We start from the raw sequence: 24,895 nt of genomic DNA, 5'->3' as shown, positions 1-24,895 counted from the left end.
CTTTTGGAAAAAATATTAATAAATATTAGGTTTTTAATTAGAAACCATAACTTACCTCAAATTCGCTCTAAAATGTTCTTCTGCAAATTTCTTTAGATTGTGCATTTTCTTTCTTTGTATGGTATTATATTTAGCTCTCATGGGTTTTGTGGGTGTTTCTGTACTTAAATCCTTATAAATTTTTATAATCCTTTCCGAGGGCTTAGAGATACAAGCCAAAACCGTTACTGCCTTTCCTGGAAATTCTCCCTTTTCATTGTTACAAATTCCCTTAAACCACTGTTGATTAGTTGCTTCCATTATACTAGAGCCTGTGACACCATTGTCTAATTGCAAAAGATCTCCTCTAAGTAAAAATAAACATTGTTTTGATTCCAGTAAACTATCGTCGGGTTTAAAATCTTCCATTGCCATAACATATTTCGATCTCATTTTAATATTTTTACACATAAACTCTATCAATTCCTGTACGTCTTTGGCCTCATAACACTTAAAGGTGAAATTTTCCTTTTGTACCGTATCAATATGTAAAATATCTATATTAGAATTTGGATCTACTTCCGAGTAAATTTTCGATATTTCAGCATAGGTTAGTTCAGCCAAAACCTGTTCCATTTCATCGACAAAATATACACCATTTGAATTGATGGCAATTACTATTTGATCTGACATAAGTTTAGGTCCTGCTGTACGCAGTGCTTCGAAAAATCGTGAAAACATCATGGGCCATGTTAAGTGGGCATATAGACAAATATCTTCTTTGGCTGTTTGTCTAGGAGTTCGCTGTTTTACATAGTCATTTTTGCTATAGGTTTCACGTATAAGAGATTCCCAAGACTTGAATGCCTTCTCGCCAGATATTAATAGATCCTTGGGCACATAGTCTGGTATGCATTTGCGAAGAATCTGTAAATATAAAATTGAAAATTGAAGTCCTTTTAAAATTGGAAAGGCAGCCATTATAGTGGTTACATATAATAATTTAGGAAATGTTATACGTCGATTGATTTCAAATGCATATTGATAATTGAGAATATACCACACAGTGTCTGTCAACTACATCTCAGATCTTAAGGGGGTATGATGGTACGTTCTTATGTCCATGATCCAGGGTGCTTAAATATAACTTAATCGGTAGTCATTTGTCACATGGAAATCGGTGATTGATCGCGAACGGTCTATGATATGATATTCTTGACTGTGATGAATAGCAGGATTGACAAGTTGGACATAGAAGAACGGTAGTCAGAACAGAGAACTTTTTATTTACGTACTAATTAAGAACTTAATGATTGTATGACCTGTGGTATATACTTGGACTACCCAACAAACAGATTCTAAAGAAGTTAATTAGATGAAAAATAATCTCAATAATATCTCACTTATTGATTCTCTTAGCGACCACAGTAGGGGTCCTTCTTGGGAAGGATTTATTTGAAGCATATCACAATAGGCCTAATGGATTCCAAATGAATGCTTTGCCATGTTCTCCAAAAGAATAATCATATTACATACATTGTCCTGAATGAATATCTTCTGAATATTGTCATGAGCGAGTAGAAATATATCTGAAACAATACAAATGAACATAATTTATGGGTGTTCAAAGATCGGAAACAGATCAAAACTGTCAATCCTGCCAAAACCAAACTGGCTCTTTTCAGCAGGATGTATAAAATCCCAGAATCCAGATCTCCACGATTGGATGGTTCCTTTGTGAATACCTCAAATGAAGCCAAGTATCTAATCGTAATTTTAGACTCTCAGCTCTCTTGGAAACGTGCCTTCTATATATAAGAAAACCTTTGGGTTTGATAAATCAAAGACTAGACCTTCTGTTGTCTCTTCGATTATGCGATACATGCAGAGATATATGTTATCGATACAGCCCCGAGAAGAATCCGCATCATGTTGAGTTGATATGAACCCAGGACATGAGGGCATCCGGGGAAATGAAATATTTGATGAATGCGCAACCAAAGTGTCATTCCTAAACATAACTCTTGCGCAAAAGGGAAGAAATCGATACAATACCTTCTATGTGACTTCCCAGCTTTACAAAAACACAAACTACTATATATTGGAGGAGCTCTTTTTTATGAGTAGCAAGTATGATCAGATTTACTAGAAGTACCGGGAAGTAGAAGTACAGGTTCTTACGAGGACCACATGAATCATAAAGTCCATGAAATTATGGAGGGAAACCGTTCTCCCTTATGTATGAACTCGCTAATTTGCGAGCATCCCACGTAACCTATCCTAACTATTATGAGGTAAACCTATAAAAATAGTATCTTCTCTTAAAGCCGTATTCCACTTAAAAATCGTTAAGGAAATACCCAGCAGTATGTTTTTCTTAATCACTCACTTCATCTTTCATTTCTCCTCCATGTTCGGCATAATATTGCAAAGCACAAATCATGGCCACATCTTTCTCTGTACGACAACGGTATTCACCATAGTTAAGACCTCGACAAATCTGTAAAAATTAAATCAATAATCAATAATAAATTTCCATTTAATTTTACAAATCTCTTCACATAACCTGTTTATAAATTAAATGCGTCGCCAGCTGATCCTGACTTGGATCATACCAAGTGCTAAACATTTCCTTGCGCAAATACATTTTCCACGGTGCTTTGCGCTCATTGTAGCCCTGTTCCTTGGCATATTGTTCACAATTTGAAATGGCATCCATAATATGTTCACTGCCATTGCCCAAAGACATGATTTTATCATAGATCGATATGACCAGAGAAAAACCAAAGAAATCGATTAAACCCATATTCTCGGACAATTGTTGTACGGCTTCTTTAGCTGTGGAAGCTGAATCTATTTGTAATTTTTTCACACCACCATCCATGAGAAGAATTTCCAATGTTATGGGTGTTTTATTGCGTGTTGATTGCAACTCCAACCAGGAGGGAGGTTGAGTACGTGAACCATTTTTGAGAGTACGATTTAAACGATTTTCACAATAGGAACCATACAATTCGGGGCCATGTTGCAGAAAGCACCTTAAATAGGGCTCAAATCGAGAACTAGGCGGAAAGCAACCAATGCAGAGCGAAAGTAAAATCCAGCCTTTGGCAAAGGAAGTACGATAGGGATTGTTGCTTAGTTGTTTGCAAATTTGCGATAAAATTTCATCTCTATAAAGTTGAAGTTTTTAATTTATACATAATTCTTATAATTATTTTAAGCATTAACACTTACCTCAAATTCGGTTTCAATATACCATGTCCTATTACAAAATGTAATTTGTCCAAATTACTCATTCTGGTATTTAACACTTGCTGATAGTATTCAATTTCATCTGAATTATCTAAGGCCTTGCGTAATATATCTGGTAGTTTGGTTTTTCTTTTCAAAGTTTTACGTATAAGTTTTCTTTGCTGATCCATCTCACCCATGGCTGCTAAGGCCTCCTGAAATTCTTTACTTTGAACGGTTGACCGTGATAGAGTTTGTGTTAATCTTTGCATGACACTCGACTTGACAGTGCCAAATTTTTGTGTATCGTCATCTTCGTCAGCGTATTTGGCCTCAGCCATATCGCCCATAAAACGAAGTATTATTATCCATATTGACTGAAAGTAGATTAATATTAATTAATATTTTGTATGTATATCATTATTAATATGAATATCAGAGTAATTTTTTTAAGATGCCCTTCTATGGGGTTTCATGTCAATTATGGTCGGAACTCTACATAATTTGTATAACTGGTGAATTTCGAAGAAGAAATCTTTGTGACAATGTTCAGAATCACGATTTGGGTTTAATTTTATTGACTTTTTTAATCGCATTCAGTGGGAACCACTTGTAACGGTTCTAAATGAAATCGTGGACCGACATTTCCCATTTTTGATACCAAACAAACTTTGTTTGTAATAATAATTTTGAAAAGTCCTCTAGCTCCTGCAATGTGTGTCCTATCGTGTTTTCAACCGACAAATGACGGACAAGGTTAGTCACCCGAGACTGAACTTCAGAGATTCTAGTTACTTCGGGTTTTTGAAGTGATATTTTGGTAGATATTATGAAATTGATTACATTCATTAACGATAATTAATCATAACAGATACTTAAATTAAGTTTTGATCTGCTTTTTTATTCCGATTCTATATACAATTACGTCGGTAGCCCTTAAGATCTGATATGTAAGAAGCTTTCTACTTTCCGTGAAAGATAATGTTGAATGTTCTCCAAATGTTAGTAGTAAAACACCTAAGTTCGGGCCCATTAGAACCCATTTCAATTTGACAATGTTTTGTTTGAGATGAGTTGGGGAATGATTATAATTAAGAAGGCATTTCGACATTATAATGTTAGAGCTTAAGATCATTGATAGATTTAAGACTTTTACATAAGTATTTTTAGTCACGTCTCAATATTTCATTCTTCTGGCGGCCCTGTATATGTAATCTGATGAACACCAAACTAATACCCTTGAAAATTTTTGAAACATCTGTGTAGACTGAGATCGCATCTTCCTGAACTTGTTATGAAATAACTTATTAATATTTTGGGCTCTAAAGTCTTATGGAAGCGTAATGTTCCGTAAATGCTCCTTTTAGAAAGTGTTCGGGAAGAGTTTAGTTCTTAAACGATGCGTTTAGAAATCTGGACTTCGAGATAAATAAACAGATTCTAAATAAAATTTCGCGACCTTATCTCGACTATGAAGTATATAATTTGAGTTTTTCATTAATAGAAAAAAACAGAACTCCATGGTTCTGTGCGACTAAGGGGCAAGAAATCTGCCTGTGCGGATCGTTAAAGGATGCTACGGCGTCCCTCATGACAACGCTTATACCTAATGGTCCATCTCGATGTTACATCGAGATTATGGATTTATCGGGTGCGTCTGTTGGAGTTTCGTTAACCCCAATTTTCAGATTCAACCGGCACTACTCCGCCTGTGGGGCTAGTATTGTTGCTTCCTGTCGGCTGGCAACGTGATCACTTGGCAAGAGAACTCGAGTAATTCAGCAAAGTGCTTGTACATGGACTGGAAAATTGCCACCTGAGAGTTCTTCATCGAAGTCATTAGGGGGCGAGTGGTACACCGTTCTCAAGTCTACCCAATGGATGAAAACGGGAAACCGTGAAATAAGGCAGGTGTTCACTTTAAGCACTTTGACATTCTTGCCCCATGTTTCATGTTTAATCTAAGAGCAATTTATGACCCCTTTAAGCTAAAAGATAAAATATTCTTGTTTTAACAAAGGAACTCTAAACCATATGCTTCCTATATCAGTGTACATACAAGAGAGTGGAGTGCATTACATATCTAGTGCTGTTTTGTCTCTGTATTTTCAGTCACAAGCAGCATTGCCACACACAATTTGTTTTTCTTACCAAAGTTCCGACAAAAAACTACCAAAACTTTCTAAAAACTACCAAATTTTTCCTTAGGGAGAATTGCTTCTGTTTAGAGTTTCATTATCTTTAAAACTAATATGTAATATCATACAATGACTTGTTCCAAAGAATCAATGGTTTACTTTTACGTAATTAGACAAAATTTCCAATTACTTTGGTACTATATAGTTATGAAATACATAATTGCTGTTTTCGACAAATTTTATACCAAAATCATTCCCGAGAAAATAGTAATAGTATTATATTCGGCTATGACGAATCATATATGTATATCCATCAGCATCTATCGTATAAATTGAGGACTTTATGGATAAATCCTTTTATTATACTACGGTTAACTAATTTGCTATTTATTGATACTACAATTATTTTTCGTAGAAGGGGCTATATGGCTGTAATAGGATCAATTGTGGACCAATCGACATTTCGGTTCTTAAAAAACTGTTTTAACAGTTTACTTACAAACGGAATCACAAAATCAATATACCCCTAATATTTTTATACCCATAAAAAAGATTGGGGTATATTCATTTTGTGATTCCGTTTGTAAGGTAGTAGACCCACCAAATTATATATTCATGAATCTAGCTTCTTAGAAAAAAATGAATTAGTGTGGCCTCCAGTAGGTTAGTGGTTATTGTTATATTCAGACCTGACGCCGTGCGTTCGATTCCCACCTGAGGCATTGGTTAGGAAGTTCACAACGGGACCGATGTAGGCCTAGATGTATTCCTTCGGATTTTATGTAACATCCTCATTTCAAACTAACTAACTTAACATTCATGAATCAGAAATGTTGAAATACATAGAAATATTTTCTTAGAACAAACAATATAAACTTAACAAGGATAAACTTAAGATTGACGTATTTATTAAAACTAGAGTTCGCCCAGCGGTCGAAATTCGACCAGAACTTATGCTGGAAAAAAAGGAAATCAATTGTCAAAATTAGTTATAAAACTTGTTTTACAAAAGTATTTCAACTATTTTAAAAATAATAAATAACGAACATTTCTTCTATTGACTTATTATCCCCTACATTTTTACGCTACGTTCACAATGCTGGATTACTCTACAGTACACACCATTAAAGATATGTTAGCTGTTCAAAATACAGAGTGGAAATGTTCTAAATAATTTGTCAAAACAATAAAATTATTTAAAATAAATAATGTCTTATCTAATTATAAATAAATTTTATTTGGATGTCATTAGTAGTCCTTCCATCAAGTATATGCTGTATAAATTCTCCCTTATAACACTCGACAAAGACTTCAGCAGACCTACATTTATTAAATAAACGATAAATTGCTAAGTACGGTTAAACACTCTTTATCCCAAAAGACATGATTTATATTTAGCAGTTTCATCTAGCAGTTTTATCTATTTTTATATAGCATATAACCATCACCTATTCAACTTACAGTTTTCACTTTACACTACTATTTCCTAATTGGTTAGAATAACCCAAAAAAGAAGAATATCATCAAATCCTCGCTGTGCTAAACCTGCATATAAGCTTTTTACAGGCTTTTTTTATTACTTACTGACACTGAATCAATTCGTTAATCCATCATTTAAATCTTCCAAATCAATCAAAACTAATAATTATGTATCGCAATTAAGTATTTTATTTCACCGATTTTTTTCGTTAAACATAATCGAAAAGCATCGGCAGTGTAACGAACAATAAAAAGTTCACGTTAATAATTTTATAATTTAAAAATATTTCAATACATAACTTTTGACATTCTTATAGTTTTCCGATCTTTGTCTTTAAAATATTCTACAGTCGTTAAAAAGTTAGGGAATTGAAAATTCGTTAATGTAACCGATATTTGTCATTACTTTACGATATTACTGAATTCCGGTACTGATGTCCTACCAATACTTTTCCAGATCAAACACCAATATCAGTACATTTTTTGGCATATCTTGAGGTGTCCCCAAGCATTATTTACACATGTTTTTATATTCCCAGTTCGTTGTTTCCTCAGGAAAGTCCTTCAATTTAATTATTTTGAAAAGTTTAAATAACGAAAAACCTTCAATCGAAAACTCTGAATATAAAACTGAAGTCCTACTTCTTATAAAAATATTCGATTTGGTAACAATCGTAACGATGTTATAACAAAATTGATCATTATCTCATTCACAATTTAGCACAAAAATATAAAACAATAAAATCCTATTTTCGCATTGCCTGAGCCTGTTTACATACTTATTTGTTTACAAAAATCTTATTAAAAACAACAAAATCAAAATATCATGCAAAATACAAAAAGAAAACAGCAACAGAGATGTTAAACGTTTCTGCACTCTCCTCTCTTTTTTCAAAAATCCATGTTGTTTACTTTTGTTTCTTGCTTTGTGTGTTTGTTTTTAATTTCAAGAATACGTACGTGTGACTATTGTTTCTATGTATTAGTAACTACTTTAAACGTTTATAGCTCCTAAAATTCTGAACCGATCTCATTAATATATATATTGTGCACATCTGTGAACAAATACCTTTAAAATGATATATTTTTTGCCAAGATCAGATGTATACTGTAAGAGTAAAAGGGGTCACAAAAAATCGTCTTGCCTATTAATTATATAGATTCTTATTACACAGAAAAAACTAAAAATATGTTTCAATTTTGAAAATAATTGTATCAAGCAAGTTTTGCACCTATCACCAAAATGATGATATCAATTATCAAATTTGTAAAAAAATACTTTTTTTTCCAAATAACGAATTAATCAGAACAATTAATATCAATAATTGAGAAAAAATTTAAAATTGATTAATTCATTAATTGTATAAATTAAATATTTAATAAAAATAAATTCTAATTTTTATTAATTTATTAATCAAATGAATTAGTTTGTTTGGTAGAAAATGTATTAAAAACCAATTAAGTTGATGATTAAAACAATCAAATTATTAACTGATTACTCACAATGTAAAAGGAATGCTTGACCTTTAACAATGCGTTGAGCATTTACAAAAAATATCACTTTATTATCAAATTTGAACATATAAAGTGTTTTATAAATTGTCAGGAAACTTGAATATTATTTGCCTAAAATCGTATTGACTATTTAGGAATTATAAACATTGTTAGCATAAGAAATCAAATTGAAATATTAAAAAAAAAACTAAAATAGAAAAGTTGGCCAGAAAATTTTTTTCAATCAATTAAAAAACTAATTGAATCAATTAAAAATTTAATCAAATTTGTAAACTTAGGTTTTAAACAACGAGATAATTAAGACAAATAAAAAATTGCTTAAATTAAAACTAAAGAAAGAGAAAAACATGTTAATTGAAAATAAACTACTGATAATTTTTTCTGTGTACTTTGCCATTACAACGTCAGAAATGTTTATAAATTCATATGCATGAGATCAAAATTATCTCATCCTACCAAATTTGGAGCAAAATTTAAACCTACCAACCAAACTACCAAAAGTCATTTCAGAGATTTGAAACTACCAATTTTGGTCCAATTGGACCAAAGTGGCAACGCTGGTCACAAGCGGTGCACGAACATGTCAGCTGGTTTTGACGATTTATATTATTTTTTCCACTTTAGTGGGGAGGATATATTGGGATTGTGCTTTGTGCACTTTAAAGTATACCAATCGACTTAAAATCATTTACTGAGTTGTAATTTTCAAGATAATTGGATTAAAATTGGGACATTGACATTTTTTTGCTCCAAGGACGAATCCTTTTGAAAATGGTTGAAATCGGTCCTTTATTTTACGACATTTTACGATGAAAAGGTTTCGCACTAAGTTTTATACAATCTTTGGTGACCTAGCCGAGTTTCGAAATGATCAGGCCTCATTTGACCTTAGATCTCAGATAAAGATCCCTTCAGAAATGTCCACAATTCACTTTTAAACACTACTTATTTTACATATGCATAAATATTTCTATAATCTGATTTTTTATTTAGTTTCGACTAGGTCCGCTTTATGTACGCTAGTATTTATTAAAAAGTAAACCCCCCAATATCAACTTTTCCCCACTTTCTTATAAAACGCACGATCACTTGAGCGTGAGTCAATCAATCCATTCACTTATCTGACATTTTAGTGCTTAACAGAAAGGTAATAAGTTTTTCAATTCACGGGAAATCAGCAATATACTACATATAGCAATAGAAACAATCCAACTGAAGTATATTAGTCGAAAGTACTTAATACTAAACTAGTAATCAAAATGTATTTTGTAGTATTCTTAAGTGTATAAAACTTTAGATAATAATAAATATATGGATATGATTCACAGCAAACGCACTTACCTGAGCGGCTATTTCATCTAGAGGCAAATCATGATCGAGTAAAGATTTTTTCAAGGGTCTTTTACTATATTGACCTGTTACACCCGAATTGAAGTAGGTGGCAGCAAATTTGGCAAAACCATATTCGGAGGCATCAATGCTGGGCACTTTTGATTTGGGTAGACGTATAGTGCCACCAGTTGAAATGGACTTTTTGGAGGGCTAAGGGATTTTAGGAAAATAATGTTAAAAAGATTATTTATTTTAGAATTAGGTAAAAAATTAATTTATATTTGAACAAGTAATCGGTATATAAAGTATAAAGTATACATCAATTGAAGATGACTTTAGATTTCAAAACTTTTTCAAAAAATTTTGAAATCCTGTGGCAACACTCTGTTACACCTTTTTTAAATAATTTAATTTAAATACATTTCAATTGTCTGCGACAGCTCATAATCTTTAAATTTATAAAAAATGTTTTCTACTGCGATCATAAATTTAATACACAACTCTTTTTTGATTGCTGTTGTGTTCTGTTGTTATTGTTGTTGATTTTTTTTTCAAATTTCAGCAGTAGTTTAATAACAGATTGTAAATTATTTCGTTGAAAGAAAAAAGAACTGAAAATCATCTGATAAGAACAAATTCAAGTTGAGGCAATAAATTTTGTTTAAATGTTTGTGTATTTCTAGGCATTATTAAGTCAAAAGAAACCATAAATGAAGGTATAAATAAATTAATACTCTGTTGGGTGGTAGAATAAATTATTAATAAACAAATGTGTTTTCTGTTGTTGTTGTTGTATGAATGTGTGAATTAATGAATGATGATAAGTTAACATGTTAAAAAAAATGTGAACAAAAAAAGCTTTGAGACTTATTTATTTGAAAAATTGATAAGCTAATATTTATGTGCGTTATTTTAGTGAATTTTACTAAATATTGAGGTTTAATTTTTGCGTTTTTAACTGTTTAATTTAGTTAAATATTAAAAGTCGTTGGAGTGGTTGGTAGCAAGAGCAGATACTACAACTAGTAGGGAAATTAGTTTAAAGGTAAGTATTTCATTAAAAAGAAAATTAATTAATAAAATAAAAAAATGGTTCATAGTTTTTGTAAAAACCTGGAAAATGAATTTTAATTACATCATTATGAGAAGGGGTAAGTAAATAATAGGTATAAACAATTTAGAACATAAAAGTGGAATTATGACGTCTAAGCGGTTAAGTACATATTAAGCAATGTTTAAGCGAAGTGGATCCTACTTTCTACTTTGTTAGTTGTACTTAACTGTACATTCATACTTCATAATTAACATATTTGTAAGTGAGCACTACTCCGAGGGCTAGAAGATTTAATTACGGTATGGAAGTTGTGGATGTTCCGCACAAAAAAGGAAATCTAGTTCATTCTAAGATATACCCTTTATCAATATTTGGTGAGCTGGGCCAAAGGAAGAAAAGGTCCTTTTTTGAGATTTTTGTGATGTTGTCCATATTATTTGTAAAGACATGATGGAATTCTACATTCACCTTTGCCTAAACTAATATAACCTTCAACATAATGAGTTCCAAACAAGTTAGAGTGCTATAATCTTAAATACCCTCCACCGGCAAGCTACTTTTTACTATCCAATTTTTAGATAACTCGACAAAAGTTTGGTTCCGTAATGAGGGTACTAACATTTATGCATATGTGGAACTAATTTTTATTAGGTCCAGAAAAATTTATATTAAGTGATTTTCAGATGTGAACCTTGTACGGGTGCTATGACTTATTATGGGCCGATCTTGCCAATGCCAAACAATTTAGAGAAATGATTTGAATATTTACAAACCATATTCCAGTCGAGTTTTACTGCGACGTCGATATTTTTAATGAACTACATTGTAAAAAAATAGTCCTTATACGGGAGTAGTGATCAATTATGGACCGATCCGGCTAAAAATTCGGTAGAATGATTGATATGCATATAGAATATATTTATTCAAGTCGATAGCTCTATTATTGAAACATATATATGCGTTTAACTGATTTTCGGAAATGGACCTTATATGGGAGTTATTGCAAATCACGGACTAATCCGGAAAAAAATTGGTAGAATGATTTATATATACACAAAACCTATTTGTGTCGAATTTTATCACAAGAGCTTTATTTATCAATGAAATATGTGCATTTAAGTGATTTTCGGTAGTGGACCTTATGTGGCTATGACCAATTGTGGACCGATACAGATCTACATTGATAGTATGATTTCTGTTCATATTTACATGTACAAAGTTTTGTGTTCATACCGAGATATTTGAGGGAGTTATTAAAGATAAACTAATTTCCGTGAATTTCCTTAGACTATAGACTAGACTATAGACTAGACTATAGACTAGACTATAGACTAGACTATAGACTAGACTATAGACTAGACCATAGACTAGACTATAGACTAGACTATAGACTAGACTATAGACTAGACTATAGACTAGACTATAGACTACCTAGACTAGACATAGACTAGACTATAGACTAGACTATAGACTAGACTATAGACTAGACTATAGACTAGACTATAGACTAGACTATAGACTAGACTATAGACTAGACTATAGACTAGACTATAGACTAGACTATAGACTAGACTATAGACTAGACTATAGACTAGACTATAGACTAGACTATAGACTAGACTATAGACTAGACTATTAGACTAGACTATGACTAGACTATAGACTAGACTATAGACTAGACTATAGACTACTATAGACTAGACTATAGACTAGACTATAGACTAGACTATAGACTAGACTATAGACTAGACTATAGACTAGACTATAGACTAGACTATAGACTAGACTATAGACTAGACTATAGACTAGACTATAGACTAGACTATAGACTAGACTATAGACTAGACTATAGACTAGACTATAGACTAGACTATAGACTAGACTATAGACTAGACTATAGACTAGACTATAGACTAGACTATAGACTAGACTATAGACTAGACTATAGACTAGACTATAGACTAGACTATAGACTAGACTATAGACTAGACTATAGACTAGACTATAGACTAGACTATAGACTAGACTATAGACTAGACTATAGACTAGACTATAGACAAGACTATAGACTAGACTATAGACTAGACTATAGACTAGACTATAGACTAGACTATAGACTAGACTATAGACTAGACTATAGACTAGACTATAGACTAGACTATAGACTAGACCATAGACTTGACTATAGACTAGACTATAGTGGATATATGGTGGATATGGGAAATATTGGATCAATTGTTACGATTTTGAACATACTTGATCCCTAAAAAAAGTAATGTGTGACAAAATTCAACGAAATATCTTTGGTAGTTTCTGAGAAAACTACTTAAGAATTGCGAAAAAAAACCTAATTTTTTTCGAGGTAGTCTGAAATTTTTACTTATAACTTTTTAATTCGTGAACAGATTTTGCTGATTTTCAATACCAAACTGCTTAGAACAATAACAAATATTTTTGGTTAATTTGTTTGATTTCCTGTGATTAGTTTTAACGTGAGCGTGTTTTACACAGATATACAGATGGACATAGCTAAATCGACGAATTTCGTAAGGACCCAGAATATACATATGATATATACTTTGTTGGGTTTAAGAGGAATATTTCTTGGTGTTACATACGGAATGACAAACTTATAAAAAGGTAAAAGGATATAAAAAGATTAATTTTATAAATCATTATCTTAGCAATAACAAACCAAAAAACAACAACAATTCACGCCAAATAAAACAAAACTTTAAGAAAACTAAATACGCAAAGCAATAAAACCAACACACATCCAAACATACATTTTTCCTTCAATAAACAATGTTGTTGTTGCTTTTCTGGTCAAAGCATGCAAAGATTTTTGTTCAAATACCCTCTATTTATGAACGGATTTTGCTGCGAAAGCATGTCTGACAGAATTATTGAAGATTTTGATCCCGAATATATTTGGGGTCTTCAGAAAATTGATGTCAACAAAAGGGCAGACATACGGACGGATGGACATACAGACGGATATGGCTTTATAGATTCCGTTAGATAAAAGGATTTAGAATATATATGTATACTTTATAGGTTTGGAAAATTACATATGTTGTAGAAATTACTAAAGGAATGACAGACATAGATATACCCTTCTCACGAAGGTAAAGGGTATAGTAATGTAGACATGTATGGTATCATATTTTATAAACCGTTTATAAAATTCAAATTTGTTTATGAATAAGTTCATCGAAATAGACGCAAATTTCATAAGCTTTTCATTGATATCCAGCAAAAACCTGGTTATGACTTGTATAAACTTACTAAACAGCTTACTTTTCAATGTCAACTACATACCGTATGCATTACTAATAAGGAGTCTAGTAATGGCTTTCTTGTAATATGATATAGAAGTATTAATTTGTTTTTTGTACTTTTATTTGCACATTTTATTTGATTGCTGCTGATTCCCTTTAATTTTTTGACCCAGTTTACCTAATATTCACTTCAGAACAACCATTTTGAGAAATTCAGAATGGCCACCCTAATATACATAAGTATATATACATAATATATGTATGTTTGATGTATTACAAACGGAATGTCAAAATCAATACAAAGACAGTTTTTGTTTTGATTTGTTCATTAAACTTTAAACAAACCGAACCATTTTATAAGTAAATTATCTAATTTATTTCTGTTTGCAAAAATTTTGTAAAAAATTTCACCAAAATCTATTAAAAAAGAAGATTTTTTAAATATTTGCCAATATTTGTAATTAACTGTCAAATTTCTTTTAATTAAAATAATTCCCCCCAATAGCAATAAATCCAATTAACTTTTTTTCTGTTTAAACATAAAAACCATACACAATTATTCCTTAATTCCTAGAATTACACTTTAACGATTAGAAATGATTTTCGAGCCCACAATGAAAAGAAAAACAAAGAAATATTCAAACTATCATGTTAAAGTTGGCTGATAAAGTATGTACACGAAAACAATTACTCATTAATAATATTTGTACTTTGTTATTATTATTAATCATTTGTAAATATTGATTTTTTGGATTTGGTAATAATAGAAATTTAATTATATTATGAAATTTTTAACAATTTCATTAAAATCTAATAAGTATTTTCAAACGATGTTTTAAAATGATATTCATAATTATCACGTCTTGATTTAAAAAGTCTGTATCTATATAAAAAATGTTAAGTACATTAATAGACGTAAAAGCCTATTATAGATAACATAATATAATACGAAAAAATTCCAGACAGATGTCTGAAACAGATGTTGACATATGATATGAAAGAGGTGCGTTAATGTCTATTTACATATATTTTTATATGCGAATGGAAATATTTATGTATTTGACTAATAAGGAAAAAATGAATTATCGGTTATGCCCGACCACATGATTCATACACCAACTAAGAGAATAGCGCAGTTCTATACTAGATCGATTATAATGGTATAACTAAGTTACAAATTAACAATTATGAAAGTATTGTGGTCCGTGGCAGACCAATGATACCTTAGACAGGTTATGTGTATAAAATGAGATTATATTAGTATTTATAAGTGAATTGTGGACATTCAAGTAATTTTCTAAAGAGGACTTTGTATGGGGTCCCTATCATTACAAGGGTCATCAGTGCTTGTATAGAACATATGATAATTTTTTCGATGTATTACAAACGTCATAGCTGCCATATACTGAAATCATACTTTTTGTTTTCTATACACCCATAATATTTCCATATCTGTCCATAATTGGTCAAGCCATATACATAAGTGCCACTTCGGAAAATCACTTAAATGTATATACACAACTCAGTAATTAATAAATATTTATATTGATAAAATTTGACACGAATATTTCTTGTTCACACGCGAAATCGGATCGGTCCAATATTAATCTTAGCACCCACCATATAAGCCCATATAACGCTACCCCCAAACAAAATACTATAACGTTGCTAACATACATATGAGTATCGCCATGACAATTTAGGTAAATAATTTGTGTATAAACTGACATTTTTAAAACATTTCCATATAACAACTATAAACACTCTAAGAAATTCTATGAGGATCGGTCTATCATAAGTGCTACCCTAACTCTAAAGCCCTTGGAGTAGAATATGATATGACAATACCCAACTATAATTATACCCACCATCAAAAAATTATATTGATTTTGTCTTTCCGTTTGTAACACATCGAAATATTGGTCATGGACCTAAAGTATATATATTCTGATTCCTTATTAAATTCTAATTCGATCTAACCATGTCCATCCGTCTGTCAATTGAAATCACGATAGGGATCATACGAGAGGAGCTAAACAGTTGAAGTTTTGCATACATTTTTCCTATGAATAAGGTTTGTTTGGTATTGAAAATGCACAATATCGGTCCACGTTTTCGGATAGCCCCCATACAAGTGGACCCCAGAAAAAGTGCTTTAACGGACATAATTGTTTTAAAAGTACGTTTATACCGATGAAATTCAACATGAATAAGTTTCATATGAGCCAAAATATCTCTACCAAATTTTATAAGGTTCGGTCCATAATTGACCCTACCTTTCATATAAGGTCCACTTCAGGAAATGACTATAACGCACATTACTGGTATAAAATTGTGAATATTGCGATGAAATTCGACACAAGTAAAATTCTACCGAGCCAAATTCTCTCTACCGAAATCGGTCCATAATTGACCTTTCCCGCCATATAAGGTCCCCTTTAGAAAAATACTTTTCGCTCATTACTCGCTTAAAAATACGAGTATATCGATGAAATTCGACATAAGTAAGTTTCTTGACTTTAACGCTCATTACTGGCTTAAAAGTACGAGTAAAGCTATGAAATTCGACTTAAGTAAATTTCTACTGACTTTTATAAGAATCGGCATATGATTGACCCTTCCCCCAATATAAGGCCCTCCTCAGAAAATTACTTCAACGCTCATTACTGGAATAAAAATGCACGTACAGCGATGATATTCGATGTAAATAAGTTTTATATGAACCAAAATCGGTCAACAAAATGTTATGAGGATCGGTCAATAAACCTTATATAAGGTAATCTTCAGTTAATTTGATGAGTAGGATTCAATAAATTATTATGTATAAAAAAGTTTAGAAACATAATTCTTCATTCTGAATTTAACTGATCCTAGCCCCTATGGATGGTTTCCTTTAGGAAAAATAAATATTTTGTTAAAAGAGCCCGGTCCTCAATTGATTTAAGCCATATTTCCTGATGTTATATTCCCTGACCAGTCAAATAATATCTTTCAAAACGATACGTGTATTTCGTTATCAATCTTCTTAAGATTCGATATATTGGATCGTACTTTGTTTACTTAATATAATAACTTATGTTTATCTTAATAATTTTATATAATATGTTTTCCTTAACCAATAAAATACCAATCAAATACTTGAGCCAAGCACACCAAATGCTCCCAAAACCATGTAAGTATGTAGGGTTCGTTTATACGGATCAAATATTTAACGCAATATGAGTTACCCTCAATTAAGGCCAATTTTTTCATATGACTTTTGTAAGATCAAGCAATCTTAGAGCGTGATCTTCTGAGTTTTTTTAAAATCACGCATTATTCGCAATTTATTTGATCAGTATAAACGTACCTTAAGAAACAAATAAAATGTATGATTTGAGGAAATAAATAAAAACCACTTTATAATTGAAATGTCATGGACAACGAAAAATAAATTTATTTACATAAAAAATATACAACAATTTTCAACTAGGAAAATAAATAAACGACAAATAACAAGATTAAATAAAATTCACGTAATAATTAAAATAAATATTTGTACAATTTTAAATATAAAGAATGCTTATCAATAAATTAATTAGAACTAATAACGGCGAAAGGAACGTCACGCAACGTAAATGAAATGATAACTTTAGCCTTTTAAACGTCTACATATTTTTGAGTTTAGATAAAGAACAAAAAAATCGGTAAAATAAATAATGAGAATGGGTTAATGCGGTGGCATAAGGTGGGGGTGGGGTGTGGTTAAAGGAAATGGTTTTAAAGTATTTCTAATGGAAATGTATGCAAAACAGTTAGAGAGAGATAAATTAGGTGGGGAAATTTAATAATTTCAATTTATTAGTCTTGAGTGTGAGTGTGTATTTACAAACGGGTTTGATTCACGTATTTACGGGGCGGTGGCACAGGCGATGCCGTCGATTCATAATAATTTACGGGTCTTGACAACAATTTGCTGGGTATAAACTTATTTTTACGCAATTCTTGTTCAAACATAAGAGATTTTTCTCTAACATTCGGACCTACCGGTCCACTTACATCAGCCTCATCCAGAAAACCAAATACATCGTCGACCACTTTTTTCGATGATTCCACATCAATGTAATTATCTGTATTGAATTCTTCCTGTTTGGCATAACCATTAGTTTGAACTACAACGGCTGGGGTGGTGGGTGTGGTTTTAATCAAAGGATCAATACCTCTTAAACGTTTCTGGTAATTCTCTTCGGCATGTTCCTTCCAATTGCGTTCTTTAGCTTTACGATACTGTTCTTCTTCTTGGCTTCTCAAGAGCCTTAATTCTCTTACTTTAGCTAAACGTAAAGCATATTTGGCTCTAAATTCTTTTCTCACCAAATAACCTCTACAGTGTGCTTGCAAAAGTCTTATGCGTGTTCTCATTAGAGTAAAACGATAAGTTAAATCTCTAGAAGCTATAGAGGCTGCCAAACGATGGAATCCTCTCTGCATAACAACATAATTCTTACGTTCTCTATAACCACGCCATGTTTTCTGTATCACCACTATAGCTTTACGATGTTTCTCAAGGAAACGTTTAAAGAGTATCTTACGAAAACCTTTTTGTATGGTTATTATAGATTTGAGTATAACAGCTGAACGTTCTTCTTCTAGGAAAACATCATCGTTGTCTTTTAAGAAGACTTTTGTTTTGCCAAATTGATAATCACTTTTAACGGGTAAAATGTTCTTACATATTTCCTGGGCCACTTGACGACAATTGATTTTATCTATTGGGCCTACACTTGGCATTAGGAGTCGGTAACGTTCTACGAACTCTTTGTATGTGTGACGTATTGGATAGCCAGCTCGTCGTATGCGAGCAGTTTCCATCATGCCAGAGTAACGAAGTTGTCGTATGCATAGTTCTTTGTCGAATTGCTGAAATTAAGAGAATTGGAAATCCGTTAATTTAAATGAACAAATAATATTAATCAAGTTATTTGAACGTTTTAACTTTGTTTGGAGAAATCTAGAGAGAGCTGCGGGGACAATTAATTTCTCAATTTATTTTCTCTGTAGAGTTTACATATGCAGAAGGGTAAGAAAGAGTGCTCAGTTTCTATATATATGAGTGCAGAAATGTAGGAATGTATAAAAGAGAGCTCAGGGCCGATATTTATTCTAAACTTGCCTAAACGATCTTGTGATCTTGAGATATTCATCTCTTGTATAATATCCAGATGGATCTGGACCATTCTGACAGAGGATAAGACTAGACCTTTCTTTCTTTTACATAGTAAGAATTCGATTAGGCTTCGTACTGGTGTAATCACTGGGCACTGTATGATTGGACACATGTCGGGACGTATGGGTTAACGACGTTGTACTTATTGTAGAAGTTGTTTGAATGAGGAGGAGAAATCGGTACAACAATTAGACTACTATATCTTGGTAGAGCTTCTTTCCATGATCTAGACTGCCTCAGAGATGTGTCACTAGCAAATATGATCAGATTTACTAGATGTACCGGACGGTTCACACGGGGGCCATAGGAATCATATAGTCAACGAAATTATGAAGGGAAACTGTACTCCCTTTATGGGAGCATTTTGAATATTCAGTTAATGGTAACTCCGGAGAGTTAATGTAGTTGAGAAGAAATTTCATCATTATTATTAGGAGTCTTGAGATTTAATTCTCGGATTATTCTCGCAATCATAAATTCAGTGTAGCTATTCTATATTATAAATTTGCTTAATGCCCTTTAAATTCATATATAAAATTACAAAACTTATTTTTATCTATAATAATACTTACATTTGCCTGCTTATTCTCATTCGGCTTAATGCATCTAATGAAAAACGGATGAGCCGCCGCCAAAGTTTTCATCAATAAATCCAAAGAATTACGAAATTTCACCGATAAAGTCAACTGTTTTTTCATCGTATCATGTTTGGGAGTCTGAGGGAAAATATCCTTCAAAAATTTATTCTTTGACTTCTGTATCATATCACCCAAATCCATGCTAAACGAATCACGATTCTTTTCGAGAAAACCATGAGGATTATACATAACTATGCCAGCATAATGACGTATACCGAATTTAGAATCCTGCGAAGATTTAGGTTTAACATAAATCGAACGTGTGCCATGTTGTACATGAAGTTTTTCGAGCAGGGTTTGATCGGAACCTTTGGGGAATTTAGATTCTTCATCGATGAGAGACATAATGTTAACCGATTTCATGCCAATTAAATCGAGTATTTCTTGATTGTCTTGGAACTCAATATGCTGCCAGTTGATGTTTTCATTTTGATATTCTTGTTGTTCCATCTGGAAAGGGAGAAGAGTAGGGACAATTATTGATTAGAGATAAATTCCAGAGCAACTTTTGAGAATTATTTTTTTTAAATAAAATTTTTTTTAAAATTTACCTTGAATATATGTTTCACAAAGAATTGTTGCAAGTTTTCATTGGCATAGTTTATGCACAATTGTTCAAAACTATTGTCGGTGAAATTTTCAAAACCAAATATATCCAAAACTCCTATAGAATTCATAGTTTTACCCGGATCCTTGTCTATTGTTTCATTTATACGCTGAACTATCCTGACAAATATGCTGCCATATAGAGACTTGACAAAAGCATCTCTGCCTTCTAAAGCCGATTCTTTGGAGAGGGGCGTCACAACATGTTCACCGTGCACCAAAATGGTCTTTTGTACTAAAGCGGTACATAAGGCCTCTTTTGTTACGCCCAATAAGGAAGATATTCTATTAGCATTAGTGTTATCATTGACCTCAGCAGCTTCCATATTTTGTACTTCTGTTGCTTTAAAATGTAAGTTTCCCAAATGTAAAATGGCCGCCAGCATGGTGAAAATATTCCAAACTTCTTCCGGTTTAAAGGAAAGAACCTGCATGGCCGATCTTATGTCAGCAAAATCTTTCATGTCGTTTTTCCCCTTAAGTGTAGTGCAACCTCCTTGAGCTAAATAGTGATATTTGGTGGGTGAGGTTTCGGTAAGTTCCAAACGTTTTCTCTCTTCTGCAGATAGACCCGCCAACATGCAATAGAATATATGATAATTTCTTTCATCTTGACTTTGCGAAACAATACGTGATTTCTCCAGCAGATATTGCTCTATTTTTGAACCCTGTATATTGCCCGCCTCGGTGAAACGTATATCTATGTATTTGCCAAAACGTGAGGAATTGTCATTGCGTACAGTTTTGGCATTACCAAAGGCTTCCATTATGGGATTAGCCTCGATAATCTGTTGTTCAATCCAAGAATGTTTACCACTTATCGCTGCCAAATATTGTAGTATCAGTTTTGTACTTTCTGTTTTACCAGCCCCAGATTCTCCACTTATAACTATACATTGATTGGCTTTATCGCGATTCATCTCCTGGAAAGCATTGTCACTAATGGCAAAGATATGTGGCGGTAAGTCATTGATTTTCTTGCCCCGATATTCGGTTATTTCTTTATTCGTGTAGATGGGTAAGACTTGGTAGGGATTAACGGCCACTAACATGGAACCGGTATAGGTCTAAAAGAAATATATAATTTTGACATAGGTTAGGTTAGGTTTAAAAGTCATCAAGGGAAAAATGCTTGACCATGTCTTGTTTTTTATCTACATCTTTCTTATACTTACATAAATCTTTTTCTCACGATATCTTATCTCTAGATTCCTTAATATTGTATATTCCTGCAGATCACCAAGTGTTATCATATCTTCGACGCCCGTTTGTGATGTCAAATGCATGGCCTTGACAATGTCATTATTATCCACCCAATACTGTTTGTTGTCATCGTCACAAATCAAAGTTCGCGTCTTATCGGTGCGCACTATACGAGCCCCAAAAGGTACCGCAAATTCGATTTCATTTATTTGCTGGGGTTGGGGTTTCACCCATACATATTCACCCTGTAATAAAGCCATAAAAAATAATCAAATTATTTACTAATTTAAACAATAATTTGTGCAATCAATAAAGGTAAAATTTTGGATAAAAAATTTCCTGTATATAGAAAGTAAATATGATAAATTCCTATAACTAGCAAAATTTCAATTTCCACATAGGTCTTGTAGGTTTATTATTGCATTTTTTTATAATTTAGCAAAAATAATCGAGAATGAATATTTATTTTGCTATCAGGCTGACTAATGAACATATGTGTACTATAAATCTTTGACAAAATTTTGAACAGATCAAAGTCTTTATATTATCACAAATTGTGCATGCTTTCAAAATAAAGTCCATTGAAAATTGACCGCTACTTTTAATCGTTTAAATCAATGTTACTTGGAAATGCTTAAAATCTTATCAAGATTTTAGTTTTTGAAACTAAATATGCAGTAGGTGCAACTTGAAATATTTCACTAACATTGATAAGGTTTGTTTGGTTTTAAAAATGGGCAATATTTGGAAATCTGAAATTGACTTCAACATTCATAATTGACTTATAATTATCTTCGCCATGAAAATAAACATTAATAATAACTTAAATTTCTTTATCACTTTCTCTTTAAAACGAGCAATATATGACAATTGTCCCGGTATAAAACTCTTCCAGAAAATCGGTTAGTGCCAAAAGAAATCGTTTCAGAACAACTGTATTATTATAGGATTGAACTTATATTATATTTTCTAAGAAAATAATATTGATTTAAGTCCTCATGGAAAGATCTCTTCTAAAAACAAGACTGGTGTTGACAAACTTATTCATAACAATTTATCAAAAAAGATGGGGAGTATATTGATTTTGTCACTCCGATTGTAACACATTGAAATATTAGTCGTAGAACCGCAAAAGTACATATATTCTGGGTCCTTATTAAATTCTAAGACGATCTAGCCATCTCCGTCCGTCCGTCTATCTGTTGAAAGCACGATAGGGTTCGAACGGAAAGAGCTAGAGAGTTAACATTTTCTACAAATATTCCTTATAGATAAGGTTTGTTAGGTATTGCAAATAGGGAAATAACGGTCCACGATTTCGCATAGCACCCATACAATCGGTCCATAATGGACCCTACCCCCCATATAAGGTCCCCTTTCAGAAAATGACTCATTACCGGCTTACAAATACGAATATAGGGATGAAATTCAACATAAATAAGTTTTGTTTAAGCCAAAATCTTTCTACAAAATTTTATGGGAATCGGTCCATAATTGACCCTACCCGCCATATAAGGTTACCTTCAGAAAACGACTTCAACGCTCATTCGCTGTAATCGGCTGTAAACCAAAATCTTTTTACCAAATTTTATCGGGATCGGTCCATAATTGACCCTACCCCCTATATAAGGTTCCCTTCAGATAATGACTTTATCGTTCATTACTGACTTAAAAATACGAGTACAGCGATGAAATTCCGCATAATTAAGTTTTATATGCATCAAAATTTCTTTACCAAATTTTATGTGGATCGGTCCATAATTGAACCAACCCCTCACATAAGGTCCCTATCAAAAAATGATTTAAATGCTCATTACTGACTTAAAAATATCCCCATATAAGGTTCCCTTGAGAAATTTACTTGAGCGATAATTACTGGCTCAAAAAAAAAAAAAAAAAAAAAAAAAAAAAAAAAAAAAAAAAAACGATAAATTTTGGCATAAACAAGTTTTATATTATTGGAAATCACATTACAAAATTTTATGATGATCGGTCCACAATTGAACCTTCCCCTCATATATAAAGCCACCATGAGAAAATTACGAGTACTTCATCGTTGTACTCGGCATAAAAAGTTTTTTATTATTATTCTTTATTCCTAATTTTATGAGGATTGGTCTATACTCCAGAAGTCTATAAAACGAAGTACTTCCAAAAGAATAGCATTTATCACCACTTCAAAAGTAGCACTAATTGAAGTCTTTTACCTTCTGAGGAAGTGATGTTTAATGACTTTCGAAGAAGCGAAAATAATTATTTTTTTTTCAATGTTGAAGATATTTTTGTGAGATAAAAAATGTTATATTTGGACTTTTGTATTAAATGTTTCTATTACCCTAATTAATGTTAATATTATTTAAGACAATTTCACTTACGAATAAATTAAAAAAAGAGCATTAAAATTACTTCTTGAGAATGACTTCAGAAGTAGTGAATTAGGAATCAAATAAAAAGGACATCCCTCCTATGACAAGCCTGTGTTAAAATAATCACTTCTTTAAGTATTTTTCAGTACTTCCATGGAGTAAATTCTACTTCTTTTTCGCTATAAGTGTTATAAAACTCGAAATCTTTCTACCAAAGTTTACGACAAATAGTCCATAATTGACCCTACCTCCCATATATGTTCATAGTTAAAAAATTGGACAAAAATATTTTGTTTTTAAGCCTGATTTCCCTGATGCTTACAGAGGAGTATTTCTTTTAAGGCATACGATTTGATGGTGGGTATATAAGATAACCGCATAACCGAATATAACACTCTTACTTGTTTTAGCTTCATAATTTTTGAAAGAATTTTTTGCGTCTACGGACCTTATATGAGGATAGGTTAAATTATGGTCTGATCCGTGCAAAACTTGATCAAAAGATTGTGGCTTGTGGAATTTTATCGCCATACTTGTCTTTTAAGCCAGTTATGAGCCTAAAAGTCACTTAAAGTTCTATATGGGATCTTATAACCCCATATAAGGGAAAATTATGGACTGATCATCGTACAATTTGGTAGAGATATTTTATTATATGTTTTATTTGTAGTCATACGGGTATCGCTAAAGTCATTTTCTGAAGGGAACCAATTTAAGCTGCAAAATATGACATTTAATGTAATTTTTGAAGGCGACCTTATATGGAGGGTTGGATCCATTATGGACATATTTTAATAAAAACTAGTTTAGTTCGAATTTCATCGATGTACTGATATTATTTAGTCTTCTATGAGCGTTAAAGTA

At 32.0% G+C, this 24,895-nt stretch overlaps 1 protein-coding gene across 2 annotated transcripts in view; it reads right to left on the bottom strand.

Annotated features, from left to right (window-relative positions):
- The window catches only part of LOC119602114 (unconventional myosin-VIIa), a 36,246-nt gene that overhangs the window by 2,174 nt on the left and 9,177 nt on the right, over positions 1-24,895 (bottom strand). Inside the window, exons 2-10 of one of the 2 annotated variants that reach the window (XM_037953460.1) lie at positions 21,638-21,910; positions 20,408-21,529; positions 19,791-20,306; positions 18,051-18,911; positions 9,687-9,887; positions 3,217-3,590; positions 2,546-3,152; positions 2,369-2,479; positions 56-906 (exon numbers count right to left, since the gene is read on the bottom strand). In XM_037953460.1, the coding sequence (XP_037809388.1) occupies positions 56-906; positions 2,369-2,479; positions 2,546-3,152; positions 3,217-3,590; positions 9,687-9,887; positions 18,051-18,911; positions 19,791-20,306; positions 20,408-21,529; positions 21,638-21,910 (4,916 nt within the window). Of the gene's footprint in view, positions 1-55; positions 907-2,368; positions 2,480-2,545; positions 3,153-3,216; positions 3,591-9,686; positions 9,888-17,414; positions 18,912-19,790; positions 20,307-20,407; positions 21,530-21,637; positions 21,911-24,895 lie in introns of those variants that run through there. The other variant, XM_037953461.1, reaches the window with a different exon arrangement.

This window comes from Lucilia sericata, unplaced genomic scaffold (genome assembly GCF_015586225.1).
Source record: "Lucilia sericata isolate MDLA Ls3-8-SP2 unplaced genomic scaffold, ASM1558622v1 Contig000209F_arrow, whole genome shotgun sequence".
NCBI lineage: Eukaryota > Metazoa > Arthropoda > Insecta > Diptera > Calliphoridae > Lucilia > Lucilia sericata.
Note: the sequence above shows the minus strand (reverse complement) of the source record. Positions and strands in the feature narration are given on the sequence as shown.